The following is a 19,826-nucleotide window of genomic DNA, read 5'->3' on the forward strand; positions in this document are numbered from 1 at the left end:
TAAGGTGCCAGCACCCCTTGCAAACTGGAAACCATTCCGTTTCTCTGTACTCTCTCCTAATAGCAGCTTCTTGTCCATAATATATACTTATACCTCAGGATAATCAAATGTTCTGGTACACCCATTTCTCTTAAACACTGGTTCATATTCTTAGTGCACCATACCAGCATAAATATACCAGAGTAGGCAGTGACAGGAAGAATGAAAAGGCTAAGAGTGCAGCAGCCATGAAGGAACAAAATACTGGAAAAATAGGCTGATTGGAGCTGGCAGATTATTATTATTATTATTATTATTATTATTATTATTATTCCTATGGTAGCCTCAACTAGACTAGACCTATTAAAATAAAGATATTTACATAAGTGCTGGCTCCCTATTCAGCAGTGATTCAATGGCATTACTATAACTGGGACTACAACAATATTTTGTCTTTCTTCCCTTGCCATTGCTAAGCAATCCTGGTAAGATTAAACCACTGGCATAGTGCATCAAAAGAAACTGGCCCAAATACTTCCTCAACAGACTGTCTGGTGTGGCTCAATACACTTTGCGCCGGCCTGGACACATAATAGGGTTGCCTGGAAAAACTCCAGATTGGGGCCACAGGGCTCCCAGTGAGGCTGCCCTGCCCCCAGCCCAGAGCAAAAAGGGGCAGTCTGTACTGGGCCTATATTATTAACACTGGCCATTTAAAAAAAACTTGGCAATAGCACAAACATCCTGACAAAAATTACGGCTAAAACCATGGAGGTTCTGTTGCACCTTATGGAATCATTAACATTTGACCATACATGGTGGTGTTACTAGGAGGTATGGACTGCAGAGGGTGACACCTGAGAATAGGGGTGACACTTGAGTGAGTCTTCCTCCTGCTGTTGGAGGAGGCAGTGCTGCTTCCGGGACTCACCCCTTCTCTGCTGCCCTGGTTCTCTAAGCTATAGGAGACAAGGCAGCAGAGAAGGAAGGAGGAGCATGATTCCCCAGTGCCTTGGCTTGCTCACTTCCAACAGGGAAGGAGGAACAAGTGCACATGCACCTACCCCTCCCACATTCGCCAGTGACTTGGCTAGTTCATGGCTGGTTTTCACAGTTGGCCAAGGTGTGGCAGGGCAGGCCACCACCCCAGCACTGCACCGGGTGACACCAACATTAGGAACATTGTCCATACACAAATTTTGACTTTACCTTCATTCTGTCCTAAACCATGTACACACTGCATATATACCTGAACATCTATTATTATATGCCATGTATCTGATGACAAGTGCATGGCATGGACTCTACATTATGGTCTACACTGTGCAACTTTACAGATACTTGGCTACATAGCAGAGGTGTTAAAGAACCCTCGTAGTGAACTGTGAAGATGTGTATCAGGACACTAGCAAGAATGTTTGGATGTGCATTGGCCCTGATAGTAAAGGCACTTTACTGCCTCCTCTACATGATAATGTCACACCAGGCTTTGCTGACTATGGAGATTAAAAAATGGCTCAGTTCATTTAGGCTAGTGTAAAAAAGGCTAGTCTGGAAAGGAGATCCATCTTGACCACCTTTTTAAAGGCTTTCAAGATGGTAATAAGGCGGATCTCATCCAGCAGGTCATTCCAGAGCCTAGGAGCAGCTGAGGAGAAGGTCATCTGGGTCACTGTAGGCAATCTAATCTTCTTGGGTTGGAGCAGGTTCATTTCCAAGATGTGATCCCAAGGCTACCCAGCTTGCCCTGCAGCTACAATTTATGTGACCAATAGATAGATAGATAGATAGATAGATAGATAGATAGATAGATAGTGGCAGGATACAGACTGCCCCTTTGGGGCGGCCTACACCCGTCCCTTTCCCTGACGGGTCGGGGCCTCAGCTGCCACAGAGGCACTGATCCACCGCTTTTCCTGACCTCGGGGAAGTGACAAAATGCTGCTTCCCCGCGGCCTGGAAAGGGGAAAGGGAAAAAGGGGCCACTCGGTTTAAAGGCCACGCCAGCAATATGTATGGCAGAAGGAACTCCAAAACAGAGCTCCTTCTGAAAGATGTTACCGCTGCGCCGTTTGGACGCGACACAGCCTTTACGTCAAAATGGCGGCGGCCATGTAGACAGGGCGCCACCATTTTGACATCCTGGCAACGTACTAGGGTTGCGGGGCATATATAAGCAATGCCCCGAGGCAACCCTAGTACATCGCCAGGACATACTTAAAGGCCAATCTGGACAGGGCCATAGATATAGATATAGATAGATATAGATATAGATAGATGTACGCAATAAGCATCATGTCTAATTTATCCTGTCTACAAAGTCCAGTTCTTCCTAAATCACCAAAGGAAAATTCCATCATGGTCTTTACTACCTCATCTCTCACCCCCCTTCCTTTTTAAAACATTTGGTTTAGCAACATCCAACCTGAAGCAGAACTGTTTAAAATTCAAAAATTAGGTCATAGCTTCGAGATTTTCAATTGGCCATAAAAAAAGACATCACGCTACCACTAAAATATCCATTATTTATAAACACATTCCTGCTCATTAGTTTAAAATGATAGTTAAGAAGGATAATTTTCTATAACTTGGTGGTTTGAAGCCAATTTTTTAAAACAAAACAAAACAAATGTTCAAAACATTGAGACAAATTAAAGTCTTGATTTCTTGAGGCCATTTTAAGCAAATTTTAATTTTTCAGGCAATGTAAACAAACATGCTGTTAAAAACAACTTGACCTAAATATAAATACACAGCTTACACAATATAAATACACAAAAGCTCATGAGGTTTAGAGGAAAAATATAATAACTGAATATTTAAGGAGGGTTCATCAGCACCAGCCTTATTCAAGTTCCATATTTCTCACACATTCTGAAAATATCTAAAGCAAGGATGAGCAAAGTATGCCTTTTATTTCCCACCACCCTTGACCTTTACAGATTTCTGGATCATCATTCTGTGGCAAAAAAAAAAAAGTTAAATTGCCTCTCATGAAGGTAAATTATCTCTGAGAGCAATAATTTACCTTTTAATAGATTGAAGTGCCCTTATACTGTTTAAGATGTTTAACAATCAATTTTTCAAAGTCAGAAGTCTGGTTTTTGTATTGTGGTTCAGAATTTTAAAAAAAATTAAATGAAAATATATTTCTTTTAAAAAAAATTAAAACATCACATCTTACCAAATTTTCACAAATTTTTACATTAAACAATACATTTAGGCTGTGTGTGCATGATATTGGACTTTAAAAGGATAGTTTGAATTTTGCTAGTTGCTTATGTCACAACTATTGCCATTATATTCAGTGATATATTGGAATTATGATTTATGAGTAACATTAGTACAAAAAGCATTCTGTAGGGTGTAGTATGGAAGAAAGTCAATGGGGGGGAGGGTGACACCTTGAGTTACTGCATCAGGTGAGCCCAAAACTAGTGATGCCACTGAGCAGGAGGCAACAAAATGGTGACATTGCCTCCCAAAAGGAATTCTGCCCTCCCATAAATTCTGTCCTCCAAACCTCTAGCATTACATTAACTTAAAGTTTCAGTTAAGAGTCGAGTACAGTTTAGGCATCCAAAGAAAAGGGACAGTCAACATGATAAAGGGAATGTGAACACAGTAAACGGAATAGTTCTAGCTATGATCAATTTTGAACATGTCACTCTCTGCAATGCTAGACATTTGGGTATAGAAAAGTTCGTAGGGGGGGATTCAGAATTCATATTTGGTAGGCAATGTCATCACCCCCTACTATCTCAGAGGATGGTGGATTCTTTGGAAGTCTTTGGACAGAGATGTGATGACTGTCTCTCAGGAGTACCATATATACTTGATTATAAGTTGACTTCATGTATAAATCAAGGGGAGCTTTGGGGGCCAAAATTATGGGGTTTGATAGGACTCTTGGATAAGTTGAGGGTAAAAGGGGCATATAACAAAGGATCTAAAGGATGAAGCAAAGGAAAACAGAGCCAAAGAACTTACAAAATTCCAGCAGGCATAACTGTTTGCACTTGTGCAGTGAACCCTTGTTATACGCTGGGGTTTGGTTCCAAGATCCCTTGTGTATTACAAAATCAGTGTATTCTTAAGTCCCATTAAATATAATGACATAGCAAAATGGTGTCTTGTATAAAAAATGGAAAATCAAGGTTTAATATTTGAAATTTATACTTTTTTGGAACATTTTCAAACCGTGTATGCTTGAATCCGTTTATAAAAAATCTGTGTATAAGAAGGGCCGACCATACTAAAGGCTGGATGGATGCAAGCATGGCGGGGGGGGGGGTGTCAGTGGTTCAAGGACAGATGACACTCTTGCCATTCACTAGGGGATGGTTCCATTTTGTAAATAAGAGGTGAAGTGTAGTGCTTACATTGACCCATGACTAAGTCGGCTCAGTTTTTTGGGGTCAAATTTTTGACTAAAATTTCTGGACTTTTACATGAATATATACAGTACTTTGACAGTGTATCTTGCATGACAGGATTGGAGTAGATGGCCCTTGTGGTCTCTTCCAACCTATGAGTCTATTATTCTATTATTTTTGTCCACCACCACCCCAGCTACACCTCTGGGTGTCCTTGGTCTCCACTGGTTCCAATCACTTGAGATAAACTGTTCTTTCAAACTTGCCTGAATGCTTTTTTAAACTGAGCACACCTCTGGTTCTCTTTTATTTCCATACTCCATAGTCCCAGGAAGCCCAGGTGCTGAAACAACTGGCAGAAAAGAGGGAACATGAACGAGAAGTTCTTCAGAAGGCTTTGGAGGAGAACAATAACTTCAGCAAAATGGCAGAGGAAAAACTGATACTGAAAATGGAACAGATCAAAGAAAACCGTGAAGCTAACCTAGCTGCTCTTATTGAACGCCTTCAGGAAAAGGTAACTAAGTTGAGACAGGGAGGAGGAGGGTGGTGGCAGAAGTGGAAGAGAAAAGGAGGAGTTCAGAAACAGGCTACCTCTGCAAGTCTGGAAGCCATTTTTGCCCCCCTTGTGGACCTTGTCTATACACCTCTGAAAACTGATCAAATATGAGAAAAGGTTTACCTAAAAAAAGGGCCATTCATAACCCTGAAACCACTAGGATGTGTATTGTCATCTCCATGTAACTTTGGTCCCCAGGCCGGTTTTTGGCCATAAAAAGTTTTTTAGTTTGTTTGTTGTTGTGTCATTGTTGGATTTTGGGGGGAGGGGAATGTCCACTCCCCTATTTGCCCAAAAAGTAGTATAAAAGAAATCCAAAGTGATGGGCATGCACTCAAGCTTCAGAACATGCTCCCATTTGCCCGCCTAGAAGTAATTTTGGATGATCCAAAAAGTCATAACCTTCTTTTAGATGGGCCCCCAAAATGGCAAGCCTGTGAAGATTTTGCATGTTGTGAAAGAAGGATTGGGACCCACCCCAATCCTACCCAATTATACCTATCTGGATCATAACTTGGGTAAATTAAATTTTTTACTATGGCCCGGTACAGACCACTGCTTTGCTGTGGCCTGCGGCCAAAATTAGGACTCAGAAGAGCAGACCATCCGCATACTCCGCACTCCCCCAGCACCATTTTGGCACGTGCACATTCAGATGGCATGTGCACTGATGACATGCATTGTGTGCCACATCCAAACGGTGTGGCACACAAGAGATGTCACCATGCCACTCCAGGGTGCTAATGGTGCCTTGGCAGTGGCAAGGAGAGGAGCTGCATTTTGCAGCTCCTTTTTGGAGCGGATCGTTGTCGCACCCGTATGGTTGCCATGGCAACGATCCGGGGCAGAAAGGGGCGGCGTCTCAATGCCCCTTCCTGCCCATCTCTACAGGGCCTATATCTCCCAGAATCCTTCAGCCATCTTGGCTATTTCTAGGATCATCAATCCAAAAGAATCACTTTTCAAATTCTGCTCTGAGTTGCTGGATGTCTACAAACCTGACACTATGGGAAAGGTCTTAGCCTTGTTCATGCATTCTCCAAAACTCCAGAGGTCCCAAAGGTTTGATGCAGTGAAGGAGAAAGAGAGAGGACGAAAGAGAGATTTGCATTCCTGTGCATAGGGACTTTCTGTCAACCTGTGAACATTTAGCATAAAGTCTGGAAAATTATTTCTGTGTGCATTCAGGAGAAATTAAGTAATCAATGGCTAAGATGACCAGAAGATACTAGGAGATGAAGTCTAAGCAATAACTTCCAAGACTCTCCCCTTTCTTCATGAGGATACATGAAACCAAATGCACTCCCCCCCCCCCCAGTTTTTGTTTTGCTGTGCTTTTCTGAAAAATGACAGGGAACATAATGTTAAATGTATTTATTCTTGATTCTCTCCCCAACCCCACAGGAGAGGCATGCTGCAGAAGTCCGCCGAAACAAGGAGCTCCAGGTGGAACTGTCTGGCTGAGCCCAGCAGTGGAGAGAGTGGGATCAGTTCCCATCATTCCCCAAACTCCCCTGCCTATATTATTACAGATCATGAGATACTAGTATGGGAAATGTATGACATGGTTTAAAAAAAAAAAAGAATCGAGAACTCAATTAAAAACAAAACAAAAAAATAAAACAATGCAGTCTTTGCAGAATGATTTGCTTGATGTTTAAAAATAAAACTTGGATCTTATTTTGTAAATACTTACATTTTTGTTAAAAAATACAAGTATTGCATTATGCAAATTATTTCATAATCTTTACATGTCCTGTAACAGGCTTTTGATGTTGTCTCTCTTTCCGTTCAGTTGAATTTGTTAGAACTTTGCTATGAAGTTCCCTGCAGCAAAATCCAAACTGAGCGATATTCATTCCAACTGAACAACCAAGCCAGTAAGAAGGTCTATGGTGCTAAAGTCCAGTCTTCACCTAATGTCCTAGAAAGCTTTGCAAATCAATATACTTCCTTAAGATAATAAGCAAATTACAGGCATTGTGGCTTGACAGTGATCTTGGAGATAGGGCTTTAAAATATTAAGCAGTCATAATTTATGGATAGCTGTGGTTCTATTCTTTCCCAAAAGAAAAAGAAAAAAGGATTGCATTTCACTTCTGCAGTGTGTCCCTGGAGAAGTCCCACTGAGTTCAATGGAACTTACACTCTGGTATGTGCATAGAGGATTGTGATCTAAAGGCTTATAAAAAAAAATATGCCTTACTAAACCGAGAGGGACTTATTTCTCAGTAAATATACATAGTGTTGTAAATTGGTATTCAAAGTAAGCATTTCTTCTGCCTTCAAAAAAAAATTGCTTCTCTGTTTCAGAAATAAATTTTATTGACAAAGAGGTAAAAGGAAGCAATTTTGGATTTTCTTTCTTTCTTTCTTTCTTTCTTTCTTTCTTTCATTGATAGAAATGACAAGCCTTGAGACTGAGCAATTGTATCTGGGCCAAAAGAAATAATCCTTTTTAAAAATTTCAGTTTGAAAATGGATCAAATTATTTGCCCGCTTAAAATTCACTGCTAGAGCAATTCATGAATTTGAGTCAAGGAACTAATAGGTATAGATAGTGTGACCTGTTCTGTTTATCTTAGGCCATAGTCCTATCCACAATGGCTGAAATCAGTGGGGACAAAGAAGTGGATCTTTGCGGGTAGGCTTCCAGCCTTAAGCTGCTCTATTTCCTTATGATATATGATGCTGTGTGTAGTATTTTTCATCGGGACTGAATCAGCTGGTTGTAATCCTGCTGACTTTGGCTCTCCAGTGTTAGTCTGTTCTGCCTGGTTTTAAAAAGATGCCTAGAGTGAGGAGGACAGAAGCAGCAGGGGTGACTAGCCAGGTGCTTGTGCCAAGTCCAGTCTCGCCAAAATCAATACTTACATTGTCCCCCAAATTGCTGCCAGTTGGAAGTTGTCTTAAACCCTTCTGGAAATTGCTGCCTGCATATTCTACTCTTCATTAGTGCTACTTTTCTGTATGTCATTGTGAGCAAGCTGTGATTAATAAAGAATTGGGGTTCTGTGAACTGAAAAAGAAGTGGTCTTGTTTTCTTATCTAAATCTTTTCCCCAATGTGACAGATCTCAAAAAGCAAAAAAAGAAAATGAACTATTTTCATTGGCATCAAAAATTGGCCCATCTAGGTCAATACCGCTTCAGTTAGCCACTTTGATTTCCTTCTGCTGACAAACAGACATCTTTTTATTCTGTAAGGCCCAGAGCTTGGAAAAGCTACTTTGGGGGCTTAAACAGGTTGTAGGCATCCCGGTCCAAAAATGTGAAATTTCTTAAATTCTAAACAGACTTTTGGCATGTGAGCTGTTCTGCTACTGAAGGGGCTCTAGCTTGTTGTGGGCTGGTGTTGTCTTTTCTTGTTGCCTTTTTTCTTTTATTTGTGTATATTTGCTTTTGTGTTGTTTTTGTTGTTGTTGTTCTTTATTTCTATAATCTGTAAGTGTACACAGCACTGTACATACAGATAATCAATCAATAAAAAAATAAAACCTGCCAATGGTGTACAGTCTACAAAATACATATAAACAGTAGGTAGTAATAAAAAATAGAATTAGTTAAAAAACAGGCAACAATTAAAACATCAACATCCACTATCTAATCAAATATCAGATAAATATCAGATAAATATTTTTAAAAGACTTTGTCTTAAATATATATGTTGTTATTATTGGCAGCCTTGAATTCCTATGTTGGCAGAAAGGCAGAGTTATAGATTAAATAAATGAATAATTATACAGTGGACCCTTATTATACGCTGGAGTTTGGTTCCAAGATCCCCCGTGGATAACAAAATCCATGTAGGCTCAAGTCCCATTAAATATAATGACATAGCAAAATGATGTCCCTTATAAAAAATGGAAAATCAAGGTTTGATATTTGAAATTTACACTTTTTTTGAACATTTTCAAACCGTGTATGCTTGAATATGTGTATAAAAAATCCGTGTATAAGAAGGGCCAACTGTAATTGATGAGGGTACACATTTAGATACATAGCTGCACTGTGACACTACATACAAAACCTTGTTTATTTGTATCTTGCTATTTTATCATTTAAACATACTTTATTTCATTTTATTTAACACACTTTTTATTTGTATCCTGCTGTTTAAATAAGCACATATTGCTCAAAATAAAGTTATGTACTGCTCAGGGCCTCTGCCCAAAGTAAATGGGGTTTCCACAGTCAATACTGTATTAAAAGAAAGGTTCTTGGAATGAGAAAAGAGAAACTAAGGGGCTCGACAGACAGGCAGGAAGGGGCGGCAAGACGCTGTCCCTTTCTTCCCTGGATCATTGCCATGGTAACTGCATGCCACAGCAATGATTCACTCCCTCTTGGGAGCAAAAAGAAGCTGCTGTAAGCAGCTTCCTGGAAGGGGTGCCATTGTGGAGCATGCGAGCCATGACGACGCCCCTTCGGTCCAGCGCCGTTTGGGCGCTCTGATGCTCGTGCATCATCATGGTGCACCCCCTATGGATGGGCGCACACCAAGATGGCACACGGGCGGCGAGAGTAGGGCTGGGCGCATGTAACCGCTCAGCCCTATCTATCCCTACTTTCGGGCCCAGGCCAGTTTAGGGCCTATGAGGGAATCACAAGCTATTCAATAAGGCTATGAATGAGATTCCCAGCTTGGTTTGGAGCCTGATTCTCCAATACTTAGGATAGAAATTGGATAGCTATGGCTTACCAGTCCTAAAGAAGAATCCATGGAAAGCAAGACGTGGCTGAAGACAGCACGAGAAAGTAACGAGTGGAAGAGGCTCTCTGTGCACACACAAGGCTAGAGCTGGGGCTGATATTTATATCTGATAACCTAGCTTCAAGGGGTACCAAACATTCCCACATGAAGTAAAAAAAGAGTTTGAGTGCTTTCTCGTGGAACTGACAAAAAAGGCAAGTAGATGGTTTTAACTTCAGATTAAAAAAACAGAGATTGGATGTAGGACAATTACAAGATAGATGGACAGGGTGTAGACAGGATGTCTGGTCTTACTCGCCTTCACCTTTGTTTCTCATGCAAGGGGATATACAGAAAGCCTGGGGGAAGGACGGAGCAATCAGCAAACCAATTTAACCTCTACCATGGTATTACCTGAGTCCTTCACATGTCTTCAGGTAAATAGGCCATTCCCATGGAAAAGCTTCCTCATGTTCCAAAGGTCATTGTGACCTCTTGAGAACATGCCTGTGTCCAGATATGAAAATATGAAATTCCCATATACAGCAGGGGAATGTTGGGTATACTAACAAGGCAAAGAGGAAAAGGGTAGCCCTAACCAACCTGCTGGCATACAGCTGGTATGTAGCCCTGAAAGATTATACTCTCAATGAACATGTTTTTTGCCAGATCTGAGCTTCTGGTAAATACATTGTACATTGGCAGGTACAGTTGGCCCCTCATTTTCACAGGGAATCCATTTCGCAGGGATCTAATGGAGGCTCACACTTATTTAAGCCCCATAGGCTTGAATGGTGTGTGCCCTTGTGCATGTGGCAAAGGCGCACATGTCAGGCGCACATATCTTTGCAAATAGCAGAGGTCGCCCGTCCACATATATTCAAGGGCATGGATCTCAGATCCGCACATTAGAAAGGGATACTGTAAAAAGAAACTTACTTTATTGCTGCATCTAGATTCTACAAAATAACTAATCAGTAGAAAAAACTATGCTTGCTATAAGAGTCCCTAAAGCTGACTCTCATGTGTGTAAGTAAGAAGAAAAAACATCTTCAGCATCATAACCTAGTTTCTGCATCCATGCTTGATGAGAGCAGAGAGAGGAAGAGGACAGACAACAAAGAGCAATAAACTTTATTGACCACTAGAAAAAGGAGGGGTATGAGAAGTGACCTCTTCACAAGCAACACTGACCAAATGTCCATAGAAATATACATCAATGTTCCTGCTAGAAGACACCCCCTTCTCAAGGAAAGAAAACATAGGTGGGTTACAGACCGCCATAAGGGATGTCCTTAGGATGTCCCATTTTGAAAAAGGGGCGTCTCTTCCAGACGCCCCTACTCCTATTACGGACAGAGTCCATAACAAATGGCGGCGGCCTTTCCACATGGTCGCCGCCATATTGACGTAGCAGACGCTGTGCATCTGCACGTCACGCCCCAGAAGTGACATGCGAGTGCACGCTTTGGCACTTGCAGCATCTCTTCTGGGTTGCCGGAAGGAGCGCGGTTTTCACGCTCCTTCTTTGCAGCATAGAGGAGTCGCGCAGTTTGGCTGCTGCAACTCCTCCGCGCTGCAACCGGCAGCAGCCCGAGACCGCCCCTTTTGGGCGGTCTGTAATGGGCCATAGATCTACAAAACAAGCATTGAGGCTAATCCTCCAACAGTAATCAGTCCTGCTCCAAATTTCTGATCCTCTCTGCTCTATACCAGCAATGGAATGGCAGCAAAGCAATGACTCCTGGGGGAGCTTTGGACATTGAAGAGGGAGTAGGAGAATGCTAGAGAATGTCTACAATGTCTTCAATGCGGGGAAAAACAATTACAAGCATAAGGTGGACTTACACTTGTATAAGCCACTAACAGGTTGTTGGCTATCAAAGGGAACATAATTCCCTGTAATAAATCCTCAAAATGATATTTTCTGAAATATGTGTGCCTCATGAAACAAATGCACAAATTATGTTCCAATGACCAATCACAAAACAAAGTATCCTAAATGCAATGTGTGTGTGTGTGTGCGTGCGCATGTGTGTGAAATCACATGCTATGACAACAGATATATTTCACCACCTGAGGAAGCATCTCTTTTAAAATTCTCACAAACGGCTGATGAAAGGACAAACATAAATTCCTATTATACTATCATTGGTGGGGAACTCACATAATTGAAAATTCTGCCAAAGAAAGTTTCCTGCTTCAGCTTTTGCTAGCTTTTGTGTTCTTATGCATTAATAACTTTTGCCATTTTGGCCACACTCTGATGTTGCTTGGACACAAACTAAGCAGAGCCATGCCTTATTGATACTTGAATGGGAGACCACCAAGTAATGCCAGACTCTCCAGGGAGGGCTGTGGGATGGGGGGAATCTTGTCTGAAATCCTGGAGATCTTATGATAGGCTAATGGTCCAGTTTGGTAGAACCCAGTTTTCTATATTCCTATAATTCAAAACCTCTAAAAGGACTAAACTAGGAAAGGCAGTTTTAAACACTAAACAATTTATGAGCCAGCTTATCAATTTATGAGTCGGCCCACAAGTCAGCCCATTCCAGAAAACATCTGAGAAATTATTTAAGCATGCAGATTTTGCAAATAAAAATAAACACATACTCATTGTTGTGTGTATTAATAGCCACTATAAAACACACATACACAAATTCAGTGGGTCTAATTTGATTTCACACTATTTTTTTAATTGATTGTAAAATCCTTTCTGATCACCAGAGGGCAACAGCAGATCATTAAATAAGTGGGTAGGGAATTTAAAGAAAATGAGACAGATGAAAGACCTGTACGTAGACTATCTGAATCATCCTTGCAGTGTAGCTGTCCTTTTGTGGAGCGATCAAAGGCAGGATTAATAGGTGTGCTTTCAGCTTGCAGAAGTATGTTTCTTTCCAGAACATTTGTTTCCAGTACTTACAAAGATATCAAACAGGACAATCAAATGAAGTCTCCAGCACTTTCTTATTATCCGATAAAAATAGACTGTGTACTACTTCCCTGGGGTGTCCCTCTTCTTTGAAAATGGAGAGATAGGTTGCTGCCACACTGCAGAATTAATATAGTTTGACACCACTTTAACTGTCATGGCTCCATCCTATGGAATCCTGGGATTTGTAGTTTGCTGCGCCAGAGCTCTCTGACAGAGAAGGCTAAATACTCACAAAACTACAAAACTCAGCTCCATGGCATCAAGCTGAACTGCAATAATTCTGCCATATGGCAGCAGCCTTTGTATAGCAAACATTTTAATACCAATGAATAACCACATTTAGGCTGCCCTGAGCAAAAGAGCGGGGTATAAATAAATATTATTATTGTTGTTGTTGTTGTTGTTGTTATTATTATTATTCATACATAAAAACAGTAAATGCTTAATCTGAGAAACATCCTAGTTTCATAATCTTTTCCCGCTATGGACAACCAGATACATGTAACTCACAAAAGGTCATGAATGCAATAGGACCCTTCTACATTTGTTCCCCTCCTAACCACCACCCTCTCTTCCTGTGACTCCATCAAATGCCTACCATGTCTACCATGCATGGAATATTTAAAAACACTTGCCATCATAAAATGCAGATTTCAAACACAAGATTGTGCAGCAAAGATCATGCAACAGATCTAGGAAATAACTCCATGACTTTGGCCTGTGCACACATGATTTTCAATGTGCAGGTCTTTTCAAATGCTACAGTCATGAGCAAATACCAGGTGCATAGAACTGAATCACAGAAGGTCTAATCTGAACTGCAGAGATAATGTAGTTTGACACTAACTGCAATGGTTGAATGCTAAGGAATTCTGGGATTTGTAGTTTTGTGAGTTATTTATCTTTCTCTGACAGTGCTCTAGTGCTACAACAAACTACAAATCCCATAATTCCAGAGCAATGAGCCATGGCAGTTAAAGTGGTATCAAACTGCATTAATTTTGCAGTGCAGATGCAGCCTAATTTGTGATTTGGGGATTTTTAAAAAACCTAAAAATAAAGATTTTAAATAACTGCTCAGTTTACAATCTCTTGCAACTACATTAGTCCATTGATTTAAAAAAAAAACCTCAAATCTATTTTAGGACCAATCAGAAAGTTACATGGTGCTCTTTATTTCTTTATTTTAACATTGATGTCTCCACCAGTCCTCTGCAGAGTTCAAAACATCTGACAAATTGCATTAAGCCACAAACTAAGGATAGTCAGCAAGCATGGCTCTTCTTTCTGAATACTATATATATATATATATATATGGGAAAAGATAGAAAAACCCATTAAAGGTTTTTAGAAATATTGAAAATATAATTTCAGAATTAAAACAGATTTTTTTCTTGTATCATTTATGAGATAATTACATATGGAATGGTACCCTGGGATCTATGGGGGATACCGCCTATGTGCCATAAATGTATTGAGTCCCCTCAAAATGATGCTTCAATCCTGGGGTTTTCTTGACAATATTTGTTCAGAGGATGTTTGCCATTGCCTTCCCCGAGGCTGAGAGCATGTGATTTGCCTAAGGTCAACTGGTGGGTTTCATGGCCAAGCGAAGAATTGAACCCTGGTCTCCAGTGTCTTAGTCAAACATGCAAACCACGATACTATGCCTGACTCCCTTTAAATGTTACCTACACCCATTAATTTACTTTTTCTGCTCTGCACCAACAGATTGAAAAGCAGACATCCCATTAAACACTGTCTGAACTACTCCACTGCTCATGCAGTTAGGCATAAAGCCTTAGCAGTACTCTAATAAAAGAGTCAGTGGAGAACAAAATAAACCTGCCATTCAAAGCACCTCTCAGAGACCAAAACTACAATGCGACAGAGCGCTCCAGCTCATTAAACTCTGTGTGCCACGTTGTGTTCATTGCATGCTTGCTGACCTGCCTAGTGACAACATGCCACAGCTGGGCTTGAGTCTATCGCATACTAGAAAACTTCTTTCTCAGGTAATGTAGTTTGAGACAATGAAAGCTGAAATAGGAGTAGTTACTAGAAGCCAAGTGTCAGATTAACTCACATATCTCTGATGTGAATCATTTCAGCAAAATCAACTGTTTGCAAGAACCACTTTCCTGTTTAGATTTGTTGTCAAGATGAGTTAAATCTCATATATGGGCTGGGTCCATCAATGGAAGGGAAAGGCATCTGTTCTGGACAGCTGCTCATCCAATGTTTCTGTCCTATCCTCTACCCCCCCCCCCCCACACACACACACACTTTGCCATATGTTGCCAGACTAATATCAAAAACTGTTAGCTGAACAACATGTAAGGTCTTGTGTTTGCTGATCAGGCTGATGCTTCATTCAAGAATTATGACACTGGAAATGTTTTCCCCCCTTTTCTTTTGTGCACTTCAAATCATTACAGTCTCCAATACAAAATTTCTTCAAGCATGTGAGCCTGTTTTATGTTCCATTGCATACCTTTAGCTTAGTGTTAATATTACCCTTGTTGTTGTTATGTGCCTTCAAGTCATTTCTGACTTATGGAAACCCTAAGACAAACCTATCATGGGGTTTTTTGGCAAGTTTGCAATTGCCATTTTCTGTGGCTGAGAGAGTGTGACTTGCCCAAGATCACCTGATGGGTTTACATGGCCAAGCCAAGACTCTAATCTTGGTCATGTAAATCTTGCAAATGAATATCATAACCTATGCATAGTCCATCAGTCTCCATGATTTCCAAAATATCATCCTTTCTTTGGCTCATGGACCTTTGTCAGAATTGCATTTTGTTTCATCTTCTTATTCTTTTTTGAGTCTGTGCCCATTTGTTCATTCTTTGTGTTCATTTTTATATGGTGTTCATTGTTCATCAATGCTATTTTTTAAATCTTATTTGGAGGGCCTTGCAAGTAAATAGGTTTTGAAAGAAAAAAAGAACTGCATGCATGCATACATACATATGTAGTTGTGTTCACTCACACAAATATGCATCGGCCCAAAGACCCTCCCAAATCCCCACATCTTAGGGGCCCTTTCAAACTACATAATTACAGTATAACACTGTGGTTTCACTTTAAATGTTCTTCCTATAAACTGCAGATCCCAGGATTCCATTGAATATTACTCTGGCAGTTTAAGTGAAATAATAATGCTATATTGTATAGTATGAAAGGATTACTAGTAGAATATAGGTATCCTATCACTGGGTTTTCTGGGCTCAGAGTATGTGACTCACCCAAGGTCACCCTGTCGGTTTTCATGGCCAAGTGGTGAATCAAACCCCGGTCTTCACAGTTGTAGTTCAGCACTCACACTACTACATCACACTGGCTCTCTGAAGTATAGTTATGGTGGAGAGAGGCACAAAAGAAGGGCATTGCACTTCACATAGGAATTCTGGCTGCCAAATAAAATTTTACACCAGGTATGGATAGGAGCCAGTGTGGTCTAGTCGCTGAGCACTCAACTACAACTCCGGAGATCACAGTTTGAATCCCCACTCCACCACACAAACCAACTGGGTGACCTTGGGCAAGTCACACTCTCTCAACCTCAGAGGAAAGCAATGGAAAATCCCCTCTGGACAAACCTTGCCAAGAAAACTCCATAATAGGTTTGCCTTAGGAGCAATATAAGTCAGAAATGACTTAAAGGAACACAACAACAACAAAGCAACAACAACAGTATGTATTGCTTTCATTGTTTCACTCTCTGCAATGCTAGAAATGTGGGGACTAAAGGAAAATTTAATTGGGGGATAGAATTTTCACTGGGGGCACAGCCCTAAATTTGCCACCCACCCCACAGCTAAACACTTGGCCCTAGGTATTATTTATAGTGATCCAATATAGCTGTATGTCTAATATATATATATATATATATATATATATATATATATATATATCTCCAGCATATCTATATGTCTTAATGTGGGAGGGAAACCTTTTCTTCACCCTCAAGCTGAATTCTAATTTGGGAACAGTCTAGGCCAGATTCAGAGGCTTAGTGAGCTGACAGGCCATGGGCCAGAGCTTTGCCTTTCCTGGGTTCACTGCTTAATAATGGCCCAGTCTTCACCCAGGTTCATAAGGTTGCTAGAATGAAAACTAAAGGCAGCTCCTGGTTAATGGTTATGAGAAGACAGAATTTCAGCAGGTGTTGTTTGTACTCTAGTTGCATGACAATTGACACCTGCTGACATTCCCTCTTCTCACAATCATTAAACATACAGGAGCTGGATCCAGTTTTTCCTGTGCTAAGAGAGCCAGAGTGGCATAGTGGTTTGAGTCTTGGACTGTGGCACTTGAGACCAGGGTTCAATTTCCCAATTGAGCATAAAAACCCACTGGGTGACCTTTGGCAAATCACACTCTCTCAGTCTCAGAGAATGGCAATGGCAAACCGCCTTTGAACAAATCTTGCCAAGAAAACCCCATGATAGGGTCGCCATAAGTCAGAAACAACTTGAAGGCATACAACAACAACAAACCCTATTAGAGAATATAGTGACTGGGACGGGGGGGGGGGGGGTGTCTGCTACAGGACAACCTTGCCAGATGTGTAACAGCCAGCTGCTCATAGGGGTTTGTCATATTAGGCAAAAGCAATGCTATCTATTGCCCCCTGCTACTACATTTATGGCATCCATTAGCTGTTAAAGGGGTCTGTCCACAGGAGACACTATGCTTAGAATCATAGAATCATAGAGTTGGAAGAGACCAGAAGGGCCATCCACTCCAACCCCCCTGCCATGCAGGAAAACTCAATCAAAGCATCCCCGACAGATGTCCATTCAGCCTCTGTTTAAAGACCTCTAGGGAAAGAGACTCCACTACACTCCGAGGGAATGTGTTCCATTGTTGAACAGCCCTTACTGTCAGGACGTTCCTCCTAATGTTGAGGTGGAATCTCTTTTCCTGTAGCTTGCATCCATTGTTCCGGGTCCTGCAGAATACAAGCTAGCTCCCTCCTCAATATGACATCCCTTTAAAAAAGCTATCATATCACCTCTCAACCTTCTCTTCTCCAGGCTAAACATCCCCAGCTCCCTAAGTCATTCCTCATAGGGCATGGTTTCCAGGCCCTTCACCATTATAGTTGCCTTCCTTTGGACACACTCCAGTTTCTCAACATCCTTTTTAAATTGTGGTGCCCAGAACTGGACACAGTATTCCAGGTAGGGCCTGATCAAAGCAGAATAGAGTGGCACTATTCCAGGTAGGGCCTGATCAAAGCAGAATAGAGTGGCACTATTACTTCCCTTGATCTAGACACTATACTTTTATTGATGCAACCTAAAATTACATTGGCTTCTCTCATCTCAGTCTTTCATTCTTTCTCAAAAGCTGTACATTTCCATAAATTGACTGAGGAGCCATTTAATTCTCCCAGGTGACCAAACCTGGAGAGGAAGCCATCCAATGAAAGTGCAGGAGGGTGGTACAAGGTGATTAGTTCATTTGAATTTATGCTTGCATACACACACACACACACACACACACGCAAGCATTCCAGGAAAAAGAAAAAACAGGAATCACTGTGACCATGTGGCCCAAAATAATAATAGAATCCTAGAACTGGAAAAGACTCCACAGGCCATCCAGTCCAACTCAATTCTGCCATGTAGGAACACAGAATCAAAGCACCCCCAACAGACAGCCATCCAGCCTCTGTTTAAAAATCTCCAAAGAAGAAGAGTCCACCATACTCCGAGGCAGCATGCTCCACTATTGAATAGTTCTTACTATCAGGAAGTTTTCCTTATGTTTAGATGGAATCTCTTTTCTTGATGTTTGAACCCATTGCTCTGTGTCCTATTCTCTGGGGCAGCAGAAAACAAGCTTGCTCCACCATCAATATGACACCCCTTCAAATACTTTGATCATATCACCTCTTAATCATCATTTCCCCAGGCTAAACATACCCAGCTCATAAGTCTCTTGTCATAAGGCCTAGTTTCCTGACTCTTCACTATTTTGGTGCCCTGCACCCTTTGGAAACACTTCAGCTTTTCAACATCATTTTTGAACTGTGATGCCCAGAACTGAACACATTATTCCAGGTGAGGCCTGACCAAAGCAAAATAGAGTGGCACTATTACTTCCCTTGATCTAGACACTATACTTCTATTGATGCAGCCTAGAATCACATTGGCCTTTTTAGCTTCACATCACACTGTTGACTCACATTCAATTCAATTTATTCAACATGTGGACAATAGTAGAAATGCTCATTTATAACAGTGTGACTGGGTAAGAACATATGTCATTCTAAGATCAATTTAAGTTTGGATTAAAAAGGGGGAGTGAGGGTCTAACCAGACAAAAATGGGGCAAAACCAAGGCTCAGTAATGCACATTAAAGCTGATTTTTATTTATTTGGAGGGTTTTGTTTGTTTGTTTCTTTTTGCAGGTGCAGATTCAACCTTAATGACCATTGGAGGAAAAGGAGGGGGAGAAAAGGCAGGTATTGATCCAAATATGTGCGGTTTTGTTTGCCTGTAGTTTTTTCCTTATATAAAGGGAGTCAAAGCCTAAGAATTCAGGTAGACCTACTTCAGCACAGAAACAGATAGGCCTCTGGGAAAACACAAGGGAATAAGGTAGCATAAATAACAATATAACACTTCAATTAAACTGCTCAGGCATCATTAGAGTGTAACATACTCCTTAAAACAACACAAGGCTTACTGCAAAAAACCTGTTTCAATCACACACACAAAACCGTATAGAAGCCAATCCTTGTGAAATTGAATTCAAATACTTTGTGTCACTTTCCGGGGCAGAAACAAAATCCTCTGTTATAGGATTTACCCCCCCCCCAAAAAAAAAAAAAATCTGTAGGATCACTTAAGGGAAAAACTTCAACTGCACAAGCCTTGATTTCTTAGCAATTTCTTTTTAAACTGGGCTATTTAAAAAAAAGTGACAAGTAACATATTTAATCACTGGGAAATTATTCTTCAAAGGGCTTTCCACAAGTTATCTCAAATAACTAAAGTGGTATGATATATTTGCATGCTGAGTAGACCAGAGCTGAGATAATGAACTGATGGTGAGATTGCCTCACTCCACGGCTTCTTGACAACTTAATCCTACTAGACCACATTAAGCAGAAAACTAGATTGTCAGTATAGTCAGTGTGGACTGAGTTGCAAGCTGGACATTTGCTGAAATAATTATCCTTTACGTATGGTAGCCAAGCAGTAGCTCTGAACCACTGCTAATCTCTCTCAAACTGCAAGGTTCTTTATAATTTTACTG

General features: G+C 40.8%; 1 protein-coding gene across 1 annotated transcript in view; it reads left to right on the top strand.

Moving 5' to 3' along the window:
• The window catches only part of STMN2 (stathmin 2), a 42,128-nt gene extending 34,184 nt beyond the window's left edge, over positions 1-7,944 (top strand). The window contains exons 4-5 of the mRNA XM_089517512.1: positions 4,681-4,872; positions 6,319-7,944. Coding sequence (XP_089373638.1) covers positions 4,681-4,872; positions 6,319-6,378 — 252 coding nt within the window. The 3' untranslated portion in view covers positions 6,379-7,944. The remainder of the gene's footprint in view (positions 1-4,680; positions 4,873-6,318) is intronic.
• Positions 7,945-19,826: the final 11,882 nt, after the last annotated feature.

The sequence above is a fragment of the Sceloporus occidentalis genome, unplaced genomic scaffold, assembly GCF_023333645.1.
Source record: "Sceloporus occidentalis isolate IW3139 unplaced genomic scaffold, rSceOcc1.0.p SCAF_3, whole genome shotgun sequence".
NCBI classification, from domain to species: domain Eukaryota; kingdom Metazoa; phylum Chordata; class Lepidosauria; order Squamata; family Phrynosomatidae; genus Sceloporus; species Sceloporus occidentalis.